Genomic DNA, 15,951 nt, shown 5'->3' with positions numbered 1-15,951 from the left:
TTCCTTCCGTTGGTTCACTCCCCAAATGGCTGCTACAGCCGGCGTTGTGCCGATCCGAAGCCAGGAGCCAGGTGCCTCCTCCCGGTCTCCCATGCGGATGCAGGGACCCAAGCACTTGGGCCATCCTCCACTGCACTCCCAGGCCACAGCAGAGAGCTGGACTGGAAGTGGAGCAACCAGGACTAGAACCCAGCGCCCATATGGATGCCGGCGCCGCAGGCGGAGTATTAACCAAGTGAGCCACGGCACTGGCCCCAAGGAGGAGAGGTCTTAAAGAAACTTTTACTTCCTCTTCCTCCTTTATAGTTAAAGAGAACATTTCAATTTCCTGGGTCATAAGGCCAATATTACATCTGCTCTAATTCATGTATGTAGAGTGTGTGCACGCATGCATGCATGTTTTTGTTTTTCAATTTTATATTTTACTGTACCTAGTTCTGAATGCTTAGTAATTGTATAAGATTAGTGAAATATATAAAGGATAGTTTTTCATTCTTCAAACCCTGGGAATTCTGAGGTGTTCTTTAGTCTCATATTATGTCTGTCTATTTGAATGCTGTTCAAAGCTTTACAATCAAAGTGATAGCTAAAATTCAGAATCTTTACACACTCCTCAAGTCTTTGTACATTGGATAGTGGTTCAAATAGTTGTGACATCCGCAGTGAACTTCCATAAATAACTGAGAGGGTAAACTGCCATTCTGTTTAATCAGAAGGGAGTCTGGGGTGGGCATGCGGCACAGTGAGTTAAGCAGCCGCTCTGAATGACCACATCCTATATCAAAGTGCCTGGGATTGAACTGTACCTCTGCTTCCAACCCAGCTTCCTGTGGGAAGCAGCAGTTGAGAGCTCAAGTATGTGAGTCCCTGTGACCCACACGAGAGGCCAGGATGGAGTTTCTGGCTCCTGGCATTGTCCGATCCAGGCTGCGCTGTTGCAGACTTTTGGAAAGTGAACCTACAAATGGAAGCTTTTTCTGTGTCTTTGTCTTTGTCTCTGTTTCTCTCTCTCTCTCTCTCTCTCTCTCTCTCTCTCTCCTTCTCTCTGTTTCTCCCCCTCTACCTCCTCCACTTTTCAAATAAATAAAAACTGAATAACATGTTTTAAAAGGAATCCATCTTCTATTTTACTTTTCAATTCTTTTAGAAAAATTACTTTTCAAATTCTATGAACCTAAAAATTAGTTTCAGTGTTTGATTCCAATTTTCCTTCCAAATGAGGAGGGAATGTTTTACAATAACAAAGCATTAGGCTTTCACAACTTGCTAGGCCTTAGTTACTCTTCCTTAGGAAATCAGGTAAAATACTGAAGAATAGAAAGTTATTTGCAGCAACTCCATTCATCTTAGTAGTGAAAAAGGAAAACAAGTAGAATAAATGCTGCCATTTTCTTTTCTTTAATAGCTCTCTAAGTATGGTGCAAATTGGTGGATTGGACTTCAGGAAGAAACAGCCAATGATGAACTGCGGTATGAACCTGGATTAATTTGCATTCAATATTGTTTGATAGGTTTTATTTGCAAAATGACTTCACTAGATCTTAGTCATCATTTTGTTAAGTAGCCTTCAAAATTCTCTTTAACTTATAAATGTTCATTTCCCTAACCAAAGATATGAGTATTTTTAAGTCTACACCAAGGAAACCATCTCTACAATCTATGCTTAATCAGATCATCACCTCCAAATCTCCCCCCCCCACTTTATTTATGCATTTATTTATTTTTGTAATAAGAATATTGAAATTAAATCCACTTTCTAAGTTTTTAAGTATACAATATTGTTAATTTTATTGCTATTCTATGCATAAGGGCTTTTTATTTTATGTGAGGTTTTAGTCCGTGTATACATTATGTTATGTCCAATCAGGGTAATTATATGTATATTTTCAAACATTTCATATTTCCTTATAATGAAAGCATCCAAATCTTATCTTCTACTTTGTTTTTTAATGAGTATTTTTTAATTCAATAAAATAGTGTGCCTTCAACCCAAGGCTCAGAACTCCAGGGATGGTGTTAGAGATCGAACATACAGAATGAGAGAAGACCTTAGACTATTTTGTATTCCCACAGCTGGAGAGATGGAACACCAGTCATTTACCAGAACTGGGACAAAGAAAGAGATAGATTCATGAATAATCAGAGCCAGAGGTGTGCCTTCATTTCTTCCATAACAGGTTATTTCATTTATCCATTCGGGGTTTATCATACACACCACTAACTCTGAGGAGGCTTGACGTCTCCCTTTCATTGCATCAGTTCTGTGAGAAGGTTCCATTTTTTTCACTTTCCTTTTCAGTTGACTATGTTCAATTTTATTAGTTTAAGGCTTGAGGATGAGCATCCTTCTGTTTAACGCATGCATTTATGTTCCTGAAGCTAATTTAGATCTGGATAAGTCCTTCTTCATGAACCAAAACAGCACCAAAGTAAGCCTATGGAAAAATATGCCTGGGTGGGCCTGGCGCTGTGGCGTAGTGGATAAAGCCGCCACCTGCAGTGCCAACATCACATAGGAGCACCCCTTGAGTCCCAGCTGTTCCATTTCTGATCCAGCTCTCTGCTAATGGCCTGGGAAAGCAGTAGAAGATGGCTTAAGTCCTTAGGCCCCTGCACCTGCATGGGAGACCAGAAGAGGCTCCTGGCTCCAGCCATTGCAGCATTCTGGGGTGTGAACCAGCAGATGGAAGACCTCTTTTTTTTTCTCTCTCTCTCTCCCTCTCTTCCCCCCCTCTTCCTCCCTCTCTCTCTTTCTCTCTCTCTGCCTCTGCCTCTCTGTAACTCTGCCTTTCAAATAAATGAATAAATCTTAAAAAAAAAAAAAAGAAAAATATACCTGGAAAATACTATTCTCTATGAAATTTCAGTATGCACTTATTTTTTTAATTTTTTCCTAGTATCTAACTTATAACTAGCTGGATAAAATTTATTTCATTTTCACATTTAATATTCTTACTCAATTTGGCATTCTTTTTAATACTTGGCATTAATTGCTGCTTGCCTTAGATTAGCAGCTCTTTGCAAATTGGGTTTAGAAGCATATTTAGGTTGAAGTCAAGTCAGTACAGTGTTCTTTGAGTGGCCCATTTATGCTCACCTCACTCTTTCTAGTCAATAAAAGGTAATGCTAGCCTTACTCTGACAGATTCTTAACCAATGTGTGCCCCGAGTCAGGAGAGGGATAAATATGGGAAGCTATCCACGGTCCCTCTGTAGCAAGTTAAAAAAGGAAAGACCATGTGCTTAATCAGCTTGCTTTTGCCAGCAGGTGTCACAACAGCCTGCGGAAATGGCTGTTTTGAGCATGCAGGAGAATCTGCATTGAAATTGGATTCCAGCCCCTCTTTCAAATCCAATATCCTTTTAGTTCATACTCATGATGCTAGAAAACTGAATCTACTCTTGCAATTTCTATGCACCCTGCCCTGTTCTGGAATTTATGACTTGGATACTAATGAAATACATTCTGTAATTGTTAGCCTAAAACTAGAGCTTTCCTAAATTAAAAAAAAAAAAAATACAAAAGATTGGCTTTAAGAGGCTAAGAACTTGAGGATATATTTTACTCAGGGCATGGCTATATGTGAATCTGTTTCATTTAACCATTATTATTGAGAAATACCACTTTCTTAGAAGTTACAGAGTTAAATCTTTTCAAAGATTTATTTAATTTATTTGAGAGGCAATGTTACAGAGAGAGGGGGAGAGACAGAGAAAGAGATCTTCAATCTGCTGGTTCACTCCCCAAATGGCACGAATGGCACGACTAGAGCTGAGCTGATCTGAAGCCAAGAGCCAGGAGCTTCTTCCGGGTGTCCCACATGAGTGCCGGGGTCTAAGTACTTGGGACATCTCCCACTACTTTCCAAGGCTGTAGGCAGAGAGCTGGACTGGAAGAGGAGCAGCCAAAACATGAACCAGTGCTCATATGGGATCGTGCCGCAGGCAGAGGCTTAACCTACTAAGCCACAGCACTGGCCCCATAGAGTTAATTTGTCTAAATTACATTTTCTGAAGAATTAAGGTGTGGAAATGATCACCTATTTATTTATTTATTTTTTTGTGACCATCTATTTAGAATCTTTTCTCCCCTTTCTCTGTGTACATTGAAGCTGATTGCTTTCAAATAAAAATGCTCTACAAAGAATCATTTAGCTATCCAATTCTTAAGACTTTAATCAGTTCTGCTATTTCAATTGCAGTATTTGTTTAGATGTTTTTGTCTTGACATTTGCAAAATTTCTACATTCTTAAATTAGTATTACTAACTTGGTGCCTGGCCCAGTTAGCTGTTGCCACTAGAGAACTCCATGGTCAGTAAAGTTTGGTGATGTAAAAAAATAAACATGAAAAAACCAGAGCAGCTTTAAAAATAGTGGCCCATAGAGAATGCCTACAAAGAGTCACCATTGTTTCTAAACTTCTTCCACCCCGTTTTCTCCTTTAGGACTCTGGGACAGAGAAGAGTGTTCAGTTTCTATGCCCAGTATTTGTAAGAGAAAAACATTTTGGGTCATAGAGAAAGAGAAAGATACTCCAAAGCAACACGGAACATGCCCTAAAGGATGGCTATATTTTGACTATAAGGTAAACTCCTTTTCAAACTGTTGCTTATGTTTCTCTCATAGATGTTCATTTTGGAAAGTAATCAAAAAGTGGGGGTGGCTTTTAGAAAAAGCATGAGTTGTTCATAGGACCTGGAATTTTTTTTGTCAGAATTTTCCAGTTAGGAACCAATGTTTGGGATACAAAGCTTTTTATCAAAAATGCCTTGACATCACCTCTCATTTGTACATACAGTTTTTACCACTGGCACAGTCATTCATTGCACTAGATGAATGTTACACTAGGTATGTGTGGTCATGTGGGGGGGGGGTAGGTGGGGACTGGAGGAGAAAGAGAGAGAGAGAGAGAAAAGGAGAGAGAGAGAGAGAGAGAGAGAGAGAGTATATGCATGTTTGGCAATGTACCCAGCTCTGCTCCCAAATGAACTGTAAACTCCAGAGGGCCAGACTCCATCTTCTTTTGGGTCTTCCCTGCCTGCAACTCTGCTGACCTGCACACTGGTAGACTAACAACTTAGCTAGGTCAGTGTCATCTTGAACCTCCCAAAGCTGGTTCTTCCATGCAGACAGCAGGGATGTTGTAAACCAGTATTATTATTTATGACTCTATTTCTAGTAAGGCCTAGACTTTTTCCCCACTCTTTATGTTTCATAATAAAATATCATTATAGGCCAAAGTGGAAGTAATTAGAATGTATCCCAAATTATAATTGCTTAACTCCTAGAGAATTAAAAAGCTCAGATTGTGTCTTAATTTCCTAGACTAGTATGAAATTGTTCTTCAATTATGGGCAGGCTATTTTCAATCTAAATGTTCAGTTATGCTGGCAGGGCTTTCTCTCCTTCTTTGAAATCTTTCTCCCATTGTTAACTTGTGAAATGAAATCACTTGGATTGAGCACTTTCCATGTGGCACTGATTTTTTTTTAAACTTTTATTTAATGAATATAAATTTCCAAAGTACAGCTTATGGATTACAATGGCTTCCCCCCCCCCATAACTTCCCTCCCACCCACAACCCTCCCCTTTCCCATTCCCTCTCCCCTTCCATTCACATCAAGATTCATTTTCAATTCTCTTTATATACAGAAGATCAGTTTAGTATATATTAAGTAAAGATTTCAACAGTTTGCCCCCACATAGCAACACAAAGTGAAAAATACTGTTTGAGTACTAGTTATAGCTTTAAATCACAATGCACAGCACATTAAAGACAGAGATCCTACATGATACTTTTTAAAAATTGATTAATTTTCTATGCAATGTCCAATTTAAAACCAAGTTTTTTTTTTCATTTTCAATTATCTTTATATACAGGAGATCGATTCAGTATATACTAAGTAAGGATTTCATCAGTTTGCACCCACACAGAAACACAAAGTGTAAAAATACTGTTTCAGTACTAGTTATAGCATTACTTCACATTGGACAACACATTAAGGACAGATCCCACATGAGATGAAAGTACACAGTGACTCCTGTTGTTGATTTAACAATTTGACACTCTTGTTTATGGCATCAGTAATCTCCCTCGGCTCTAGTCATGAGTTGCCAAGGCTATGGAAGCCTTTAGGGTTCACTGACTTCGATCTTATTCTGACAGGGTCATAGTTAAAGTGGAAGTTCTCTCCTCCCTTCAGAGAAAGGTACCTCCTTTGATGGCCCCGTTCTTTCCACTGGGATCTCACTCACAGAGATCTTTCATTTAGGTCTTCTTTTTTTTTTTTTTTCCCAGAATGTCTTGGCTTTCCATGCCTAAAATACTCTCATGGGCTCTTGAGCCAGATCCGAATGCCTTAAGGGCTGATTCTGAGGCCAGAGTGCTATTTAGGACATCTGCTATTCTATGGGTCTGCTGTGTATCCCGCTTCCCATGTTGGAACGTTCTCTCATGTAGCACTGATTTTTTAAAATTTTTTACTTGTAGTAAAATACACATAGCACAGGCTATACCATCTTAAATGGTTTAGGTATACAGTCCATCAGTGTTAAATACTTTCCCAGTAAATCTCTGAACCCTTTTCAGCTTACAAAACTGAAAACTCCATAATTACACCATGGAACAAGAGCTGTTTGTTCTTCCCCCTACCTTCCCCCCAGCTCCAGGCAAACACTGTTCTATCCCTATGAATTTGACTACTCAGATAAATCCTGTAATGGGAATCATACAGTATCTGGCATTTTGTAACTGCTTTATTCCACTTGACACAACGTCCTCAAGGTTCATCCATATTGTAGCATGTAGCAGGATTTCCCTCCTTTTAAGATTGAATGACATTTCATTTTATGTATTTGCCACATTTTGTTTATCCATTCATCTATCAATGGACATTTTGGTTGCTTCTACTTCTTAGCTGATTTTGCTGAGTGATTTCTTTTTTTTTCTTTTCTTTTTTTTTTTTAGCCAGGCAGAGTTAGACAGTGAGAGAGAGGGAGAAGGAGAGGGAATGGGAGAGGGAGAGGGGGAGAGAGAGAGAGAGAGAGAGAGAGAGAGAGAGAGAGAGTTGTAGATAGTGAGAGAGAGACAGAGAGAAAGGTCGTCCTTCCATTGGGTCACTCCCCTAATGGCCGCTAGGGCCGGTGCTATGCCAATCCGAAGCCAGGAACCGGGTACTTCCTCCCCCAGTCTCCCACGCGGGTGCAGGGGCCCAAGCACTTGGGCCATCCTCCACTGCCCTCCCAGGCCACAGCAGAGAGCTGGACTGGAAGAGGAGCAACCAGGACTAGTACCCAGTGCCCCAACTGGGACTAGAACCGGGGCTGCCAGCGCCGCAGGCAGAGCATTAGCCAAGTGAGCCATGGTGCCAGCCGCTGAGTGATTTCATATATATTTCTTATTTCATTGAATTTTTATATATATACAAAATTATCCCAATTTTGTAGAGGAGAAGATCAAGTCTAATAAAATTGTATGAATTTTATGAAAGTTCATAGTAAGTAACAGGTTGAGAAGCAACATCATGTTTCCTATCCCAAAATCTGTCATCTTGTCTCCTCTACACCTGCCACTTCATAGAACTTAGGGATTGCTATTCTGAAATGACAAATAGAACAACACTGAGCTACTACCACACATCTATTAGAACAGCCAAAATCTGGAACACTGACACCAATTTGGTTGATTGATGGAGAGTAGCAAAAGGTACAGCTACTGTGGAAGACAGTTTGAGAGCTTCTTACAAAACTAAACATACTCTTAACATACAATCCAACATTCACACTCCTTGGTATCTGTCCAAAAAAGTTGAAAACTCATGTCCTCATGAAAACCTGCACAAGGATGTTTAGACCAGCTTTATTCCTAATTGCCCAAACCTGGAAGCAACCAAGATAGGCTTTAGTAGGTGAATGGATAAACAAACAATGGCACCTCAGGTAGTGAAATATTATTCAAAGCTAAAAATAATTCAGCTGTCAAGCTATGAAAAGACATGCAGAGCCGGCGCCGTGGCTTAACAGGCTAATCCTCCGCCTTGCGGTGCCGGCACACTGGGTTCTAGTCCCAGTTGGGGCGCCGGATTCTATCCCGGTTGCCCCTCTTCCAGGCCAGCTCTCTGCTATGGCCCAGGAAGGCAGTGGAGGATGGCCCAAGTGTTTGGGCCCTGCACCTGCATGGGAGACCAGGAGAAGCACCTGGCTCCTGGCTTCGGATCAGCGCGATGAGCTGGCCGCGGTGGCCATTGGAGGGTGAACCAACGGCAAAAAGGAAGACCTTTCTCTCTCTCTCTCTCTCTCACTATCCACTCTGCCTGTCCAAAAAAAAAAAAAAGAAAGAAAGAAATAAAAAAAAGAAAAGACATGCAGAAAATTTATACGCATATAAACAAGTGAAAGAAGCCATTCTGAAAATGCTATAATACTGTACAAATCCAGCTTTATGACATTCTGGTAAAGGCAAAACTATGGAGACAGTTACAAGATCAGTGGTTGCCAGGGGCTGGAGGAGAGAGAGTGACAAGAACACAGAGGTAGCAAAAACACCCTGTTATGGGTACGACAAAGAGGGACACATGTATGCTTGACCAAACTCATAGAATGTACAACACCAAGCTTGAGCCCTAATGTAAATCATGGTCAAATTGGGTGATTAGGATGCGTTAATGTAACAAATTTATCGATCTGGTGGGAAGTGTTGATAATGGAAGAAGCTATGAATGTGTGGGGCAGAAAGTATATAGGAAATACCGTACCTTCCCCTAAAACTTCCCTTAAAAAGTCTAAGATAATAAAACTCAAGAATTGCCACACATAGTCCCGTGATATGGTCAGCCTGGTGGCTGTGTAAGATACTGTCCAGGATAATATCATGATTCCTTAAAACTTTACTATAGTATTGAGATACATGATTTTAAATAGTTGATATTTCCCACTTCCCATTTTCTCAAACTACAAAATCTTTCTACCAGCTGAAAATTAATTTGACACCTCAGTGTCATAAACTTGTAGCTAATACCAACAAAACTTTGAATACTTTCTTTTATTTAAATCTTTGACAATTAGTTTTTAAAGCTTCTTCATTGTAGTAAATATATACAAAATATGTCACTTTAACCATTATAACACATACAAGTAAGTGGCATTAATTATACGCACAATGTTACACACTCATCATCTCTACTGATGTTTCCTAAACTTTTTCATTATCCCAAACAGAAACTCTGTAACCATTAAAAAAAACTTCATATTCCCCCTCTCCAGGTCCTGGTAACTTCTAATTTATTTTCCATCTCTATGAAGGCACCTATTCTAGATGTTTCATATAAAGAGAGAAGAAAATGAGTATTGTTCTTCTCTCTGACTTCTTACACTTAGCATGATTTCAAGGTTCATCCAGGTTTTAGCATTATCAAAACTCCATTCATTTTCATAACAAAATAATACTCAATTTATTCTTTCATTTCTTGATGGACACGTGGATAGTTTCCATCTTCTGACTATTGTGAATAAAATGCTGCAATGAACACTGACATAAATCTCGATTAGAATCTCTTTTCAGTTCTTTGAGGGAAAATATCTAGGAGTAGAATTGCTGGATCATATGATAATTCTATGTTTCACTTTTTGAGGAATTGACAAACGATTTTACACAGTGACAAAACTGCTTTACAGTCCTACCAGCGGCATATGAGGGCTTCAGTGTATCAGAGAAAGTGTTGTCTCTGTTCACACCTACCCTATGTTGAATCTCAATATCCAACATAGTTACATGAATGAATGAATAAACTGTGTGTTTGAAACCTCAGATAGTACCAAACCCTAACTATAGTATGCTTTTCCCTATATATGTACTTATGATAATGTTTATTTTATAATTTAGCACAGCAAGAGATTAGCAACAAAAACCAATAATAAAATTGAATAGTTATACTAATATTACTAATATACTGTCATAAAAGTTATGTTAAGGTGCTTGCTTCTTCCTCTTTCAAAACATCTCATTGCACTGTAATCACCCTTCTTACTGGCTAAAATAACTGAAACTGCTGAAAGTCAAAGCCAGATGAGGAGGGCTCATTTTTTTTTTTTTTTTTTTACAGGCAGAATGGACATTGAGAGAGAGAGAAAGAGAAAGGTCTTCCTTTGCCGTTGGTTCACCCTCCAATGGCCGCCGCAGCTGGTGCACAGCACTGATCCAAAGCCAGGAGCCAGGTGCTTCTCCTGGTCTCCCATGGGGTGCAGGGCCCAAGGACCTGGGCCATCCTCCACTGCACTCCCAGGCCACAGCAGAGAGCTGGCCTGGAAGAGGGGCAACCGGGACAGAATCCGGCGCCCCGACCGGGACTAGAACCCTGTGTGCCGGTGCCACAAGGTGGAGGATTAGCCTATTGAGCCGCGGCGCCAGCCGAGGAGGACTCATTCTAATGAATTCATCAGGTTATTAGAAAAGTTGGCAACAGAAGGGTTAATGGCTGAGAGGAGCAGCAAACCCTGAGTGGATGGTTTTCTTCCACTAGCACATAAAGCTACAGAAGGAAAAGCAGTAGATGAAAACCAAAGACCTAATTTCACAATTCTCAATGAGTCTCAATTTTATGTCCCATTACATTTTGCTTCCTCTTTATTAATTTCCTAGTACTAATTTTTATGGTTATTTCTAAGCAAAACAAATTAACCATTTAAGAGTTTTAAAATCCAAGTAGGGGCCAGTGCTGTAGTGGGTAAAGCCACTGCCTAAGGTGCCGGAATCCCATGTGGGCGCCAGTTCGAATTCTGGCTGCTCCACTTCCAGTCCAGCTCTCTGTCATGTCCTGGGAAAACAGTAGAAGATAGCCCAAGCCCTTGGGCCTCTGCACCTGCATGGGAGACTCCCGGCTTCAGACTGGCCCAGCTCTGGCCGTTGCAGCCGTTTGGAGAGTGGACCATCAGATGAAAGACCTCTCTCTGTCTCTGCTTTTGCCTCTCTGTAACTCTGTCCTTCAAATGAATAAATAAATCTTTTTTTTAAAAATCCAAGGATATGCCAAACTTAAACATATTTCCTTAGGTCTCATAAATAATTTTCTCCATGCTTGATGATATGGAAGAGGCTTGACCATAGTTTTCTCAAGGAATAACGAGTATTCTAAGACATTTGTCCTAGCAGACCTGTGGAAGAAATTCTCTGGGCTTGTGCGCATGTGTATGTGATTAACACTTGAGCTTCCACTTACAAATTTTTATTCAAGAACTTGATTGAATGCCAGTGGCTGCCTTGCACCATCTGGTTTGGAATTATCCAACATTTTATTTTATGCACAACATAAGTTTTCCTTAAAAAACTCTTCTGTTTTTGGAATTTAGTCTGATCTTAGCACTGTATTCATCCATTCATTAAACCATGTTGAAAACTGAGAATTCAGTGGTGAGGGAAAATGGACACAATCCTTTCCTTTTTGGAACTTATAGACTTAGCTTACAGACTTTGGAGCTTACAGGAGAACAAACAGCAGTAAATCAGTCAGGAAAATAACCACACAACTTAAAACTGTGATGTATGAGATAAAGGAAAAAATCATACAATTCTGTAAAAGTGTGTTAACAGGAGAACCTTGATTTAGATGGTGAGAAGGGCTGGGATCATTAAAAGTAGGGGAGCAGCATGTGCTAAAGTCTTTTGAGAGGTAATAATGATATTTAAGAAACTAAAGGAGGCCGGCGCCACGGCTCAATAGGCTAATCCTCCACCTAGCGGCGCCGGCACACCGGGTTCTAGTCCCGGTCGGGGCACCGGATTCTGTCCCAGTTGCCCCTCTTCCAGGCCAGCTCTCTGCTGTGGCCCGGGAGTGCAGTGGAGGATGGCCCAAGTCCTTGGGCCCTGCACCCCATGGGAGACCAGGAGAAGCACCTGGCTCCTGCCATCGGATCAGCGCGGTGCGCCGGCCGCAGCGCGCCGGCTGCGGCGGCCATTGGAGGGTGAACCAACGGCAAAGGAAGACCTTTCTCTCTGTCTCTCTCTCTCACTATCCACTCTGCCTGTCAAAAAATTAAAAAAAGAAAAAAAAAAAAGAAACTAAAGGAAGCATGGAGAGTTAGAATAATGAAAAGTATGACAAAAGAAGCTAGAATGATATCATGCTAGAGTTTCTGGTTTTTATCCTAAGAGCAATGGAAAACCCATGATGGGTTTTAAGGTGAAGAGTGACATGATTAGCCGGCGCCGTGGTTCACTAGGCTAATCCTCCGCCTGAGGCACCGGCACCCTGGGTTCTAGTCCCGGTTGGGGCGCCGGATTCTGTCCCGGTTGCCCCTCTTCCAGGCCAGCTCTCTGCTGTGGCCCGGGAGTGCAGTGGAGGATGGCCCAAGTGCTTGGGCCCTGCACCTGCATGGGAGACTGGAAGGAAGTACCCGGCTCCTGGTTTCGGATCGGCGTAGCACCAGCCCTAGCGGCCATTAGGGGAGTGAACCAATGGAAGGAAGACCTGTCTCTCTGTCTCTCTCTCACTGTCTATAACTCTCTCTCTGTCTCTCTCTGTGTCTTTCTCTCTCTCTCTCTCTCTCTCTCTCTCTCTCACTGTCTAACACTGCCTGGCAAAAAAATAAAAAAAGAAAGAAAAAGAGTGACATGACTATGACCAAATTTTGAAAAGCATCACTCTAGTTTTGGTTTTAAGAACATATTGAGGTTGGTGCTGCGGCTCACTAGGCTAATCCTCTGCCTGCGGCGCCAGCACCCCAGGTTCTTGTCCCAGTTGGGGCGCCAGATTCTGTCCCGGTTGCTCCTCTTCCAGTCCAGCTCTCTGCTGTGGTCCAGGAAGGCAGTGGAGGATGACCCAAGTGCTTGGGCCCTGCACCTGCATGGGAGACCAGGAGGAAGCTCCTGGCTCCAGGCTTAGGATTGGTGTAGTGCACCGGCCATAGCGGCCATTTGGGGGGTGAACAAACGGAAGGAAGACCTTTCTCTCTGTTTCTCTCTCTCTCTCACTGTCTAACTCTGACTGTAAATTTAAAAAAAAGGACATATTGAAGGAAGGCAAGGGTAAGAGCTGTTAGGAATCTATTACAGCAGTCAAGGAAGAGATTAGTGACTTGGACTAAGATGGTGGTGGCAGAGAACTTGGGGCAGTGGTCTAGGGGGAGTCAGGGGGTGCTCTTTGAGAAATTGGATGTCCAGATGGTGGAGCTGCAAGGTGGACAGAGTATAAGGGTGAGGTTGCCTCCCAAGTTTCAGGCTTGTATCACTGTGTGCTGACGGCAGCCATTCAATATCCAGAGAATTCTGGGAAAGGACTAAGCTTGAAGGAAAGATCATGAAACCTACTTTCAAGTGTAGACCTAGAAAAGACAAGAGGAATTTTATATTCAAAGCTTGTTTGAAGTACAGTAGGCCTCCTTAATTCACAGTAATAATTAGAGATGCATTATACTTAATCACATTTTGTAAATTACTAAGTAAATAAGCAAGTTAAAATTAAGGATGCTATATTTCATCTTGCTAACTTTGCTTTAATTATTAATGACACCATTTAAGAGTGTGTTTGTAAACATGTGATATTTTTAGAAACAATGAAGTTGTAAAAATGGAAGTCCACACTTCCATCGTGTCAAGCTAGTAAGTCTTGGCTGAGGCAAACATGTTGCAAGAGCAGGAGACAGAGTGTTTTTCTGGGTTTATTGAGGTAGCTGAACCAATAAGGTTCATTGGTATTTATGAATGGTTCATTAGTGTGACTATCTGAACACAAGGTGAATTCACATTAAATGATAAGACTTCCTAATAATTAGTATGTGCCACTCTTTGGAGTTTGTAATTAGAGAAAAAAGGCAAAATGAAAAGAAATAGATAAAAGCATAGTTGTTATAAAATTAAACTCTTTAAAGCCAATTTGGTTTCTTTGTGAAACAAACAAGGCAAAGAGGCCCAGACAAATGGAAAATGTTATTTCCTTTCTTACTTGGTAACTCTACTTCAAGCTATATCAGGGTTTCTGGTTTTCACGCTAGAAGCAATTGAAAACCCCTAGAGGGTTCAACTAAAGAACATTATGAGCAGGACTGAGTTTTGAACAGACTTACTTCAGCACTATTAATAGCTGGATAATTTTTCTCTGTGGGGACGTGATCTGACCTGTACAGCATAAAACTTTCAATAGCATCCCTGGTCTTTATTTGCTAGAGACCCTACCATTATAACAACCAAAATTATCTCCAGAAAAAGTGTCAAAATATCCCCCCAAGTGGCAAAATTGCTTATCTGAGAACAAATGGGCTAAATCTAGATTGCCTGAGTATGTTATTTGACAACCATTTTAGGATCCATTGGCTTTTATTTTGTTCCATAAATGTTTATTGGGGACTTTATGTGGTGTGATGTTCACAGACTTAGTCTCTCTGCTTTTAAGGAATATATGATGGTGAAGAAGGGGTCGGAACTAACAAATTCATAAGTTAGAGAATGACGGAGAAGGATGTCATCCCAAAGTAAGACAGGGAAGGATGACCTAGAATTATTCTGTAGCTGGGATTCTCTCCATGGCAAGATCTTGAGATCTGACCTGTCAATGACTAGGGCTGTCCTTGTTCAATGATAAGAGACTTGAGTGTGAGAGGAAACCCCAGCAAATTCCAGGTGAATTCCCTTTGCATAAAGTCTCTCTTGGCTTCTGGAATTTTCCTGATCTGTTATCACCTTTCTCTTCTATCGCTACCTCTTGCCTAATTCCTTATGGTCCTACTGGCACATTTTAATTTCACTGAGCTTTAAGGCTAGGAAAAAAATAAAAATCTTAGCTTCAACTCTGCTTGCTCTGCCTAGTATGGATCATTGAATTTCTCATCCTATCCCATAATAAAGAAATCTCTGCTTTGTTGTTATTCTCTCTTCAGTAACAGTCAACTCTTATCGCTCAATCCCACAGCCTCCCTTTGTGTGTGAGTTTAGAACTGATGGTTGACCTCCCCATTCATTTCTCCTCCTTTCCAGATTTCCTTGGTCCTGCTCTTGCTTCTTCTCCCACTGGGCTCCTTTTTTCTTTTCTGCTCTTCCAAGCAGACTTAGTGACTAAATGGCTGACTCCAAATAATTAGTGAACTTAAATACCTGGTGTGATTTGATTTCCCAGTATTCCTCTCACAGCTAAAGTGAGGAAGTATGTTTGTAAATAAAATCAAATGAAGCTGCTCAATGCACCCCCAGAATTGTTGTCTAGATTAGATCTTCCATTGTGAACACTGCAATCAGACTGGCAAGAATACTACTTTTCTTTGAGCGGAAGATATTATTCTTTTTTTGTTTCTTTGTTGTTTGTTTTTCTTGTTTATTTGCTTTATTCTTTTTTTTTACTTTTATTTAATGAATATAAATTTCCAGTGTACAGATTATGGATTACAATGGCTTCCCCCCCCCATAACTTCCCTCCCACCCGCAACCCTCCCCTCTCCCGCTCCCTCTCTCCTTCCATTTGCATCAAGATTCATTTTCAATTCTCTTTATATACAGAAGATCAATTTAGTATAAAGATTTCAACAGTTTGCACCCACATAGAAACACAAAGTGAAACATACTGTTTGAGTACTAGTTATAGCATTAAATCACAATGTACAGCACATTAAGGACAGAGATCCCACATGAGGAGCAAGTGCACAGTGGCTCCTGTTGTTGACCCAACAAATTGACACTCTAGTTTATGGCGCCAGTAACCATCCTAGGCTGTCGTCATGAGTTGCCAAGGCTATGGAAGCCTTCCAAGTTCGCCGACTCTGATCATATTTAGACAAGGTCATAAAAGACAGAGTGAGGATAGTAACCAATGATCCTAAGAATGGCATTTACCAGGTTTGAACAATTATACAGCGTTAAGTGGGGAAGAGGACCATCGGTACACACAGGTTGGGAGTAGAGCCATTGGTGGTAGAGTAGAGGTTATGATTACACAGGAATGAGGCCCAAGTACGTTAGACAGGGTCTAGA

General features: G+C 40.9%; 1 protein-coding gene across 1 annotated transcript in view; it reads left to right on the top strand.

The window, feature by feature from the left end:
- PLA2R1 (phospholipase A2 receptor 1) overlaps positions 1–15,951 on the top strand; it is a 131,403-nt gene that overhangs the window by 92,330 nt on the left and 23,122 nt on the right. Inside the window, exons 18-20 of the mRNA XM_062187249.1 lie at positions 1,406–1,470; positions 2,074–2,177; positions 4,448–4,587. Coding sequence (XP_062043233.1) covers positions 1,406–1,470; positions 2,074–2,177; positions 4,448–4,587 — 309 coding nt within the window. The remainder of the gene's footprint in view (positions 1–1,405; positions 1,471–2,073; positions 2,178–4,447; positions 4,588–15,951) is intronic.

This window comes from Lepus europaeus, chromosome 1, assembly GCF_033115175.1.
Source record: "Lepus europaeus isolate LE1 chromosome 1, mLepTim1.pri, whole genome shotgun sequence".
Classification (NCBI taxonomy): domain Eukaryota; kingdom Metazoa; phylum Chordata; class Mammalia; order Lagomorpha; family Leporidae; genus Lepus; species Lepus europaeus.
The sequence above is the reverse complement of the archived record's forward strand: the minus strand, read 5'-3'. Positions and strand labels throughout refer to the sequence as shown.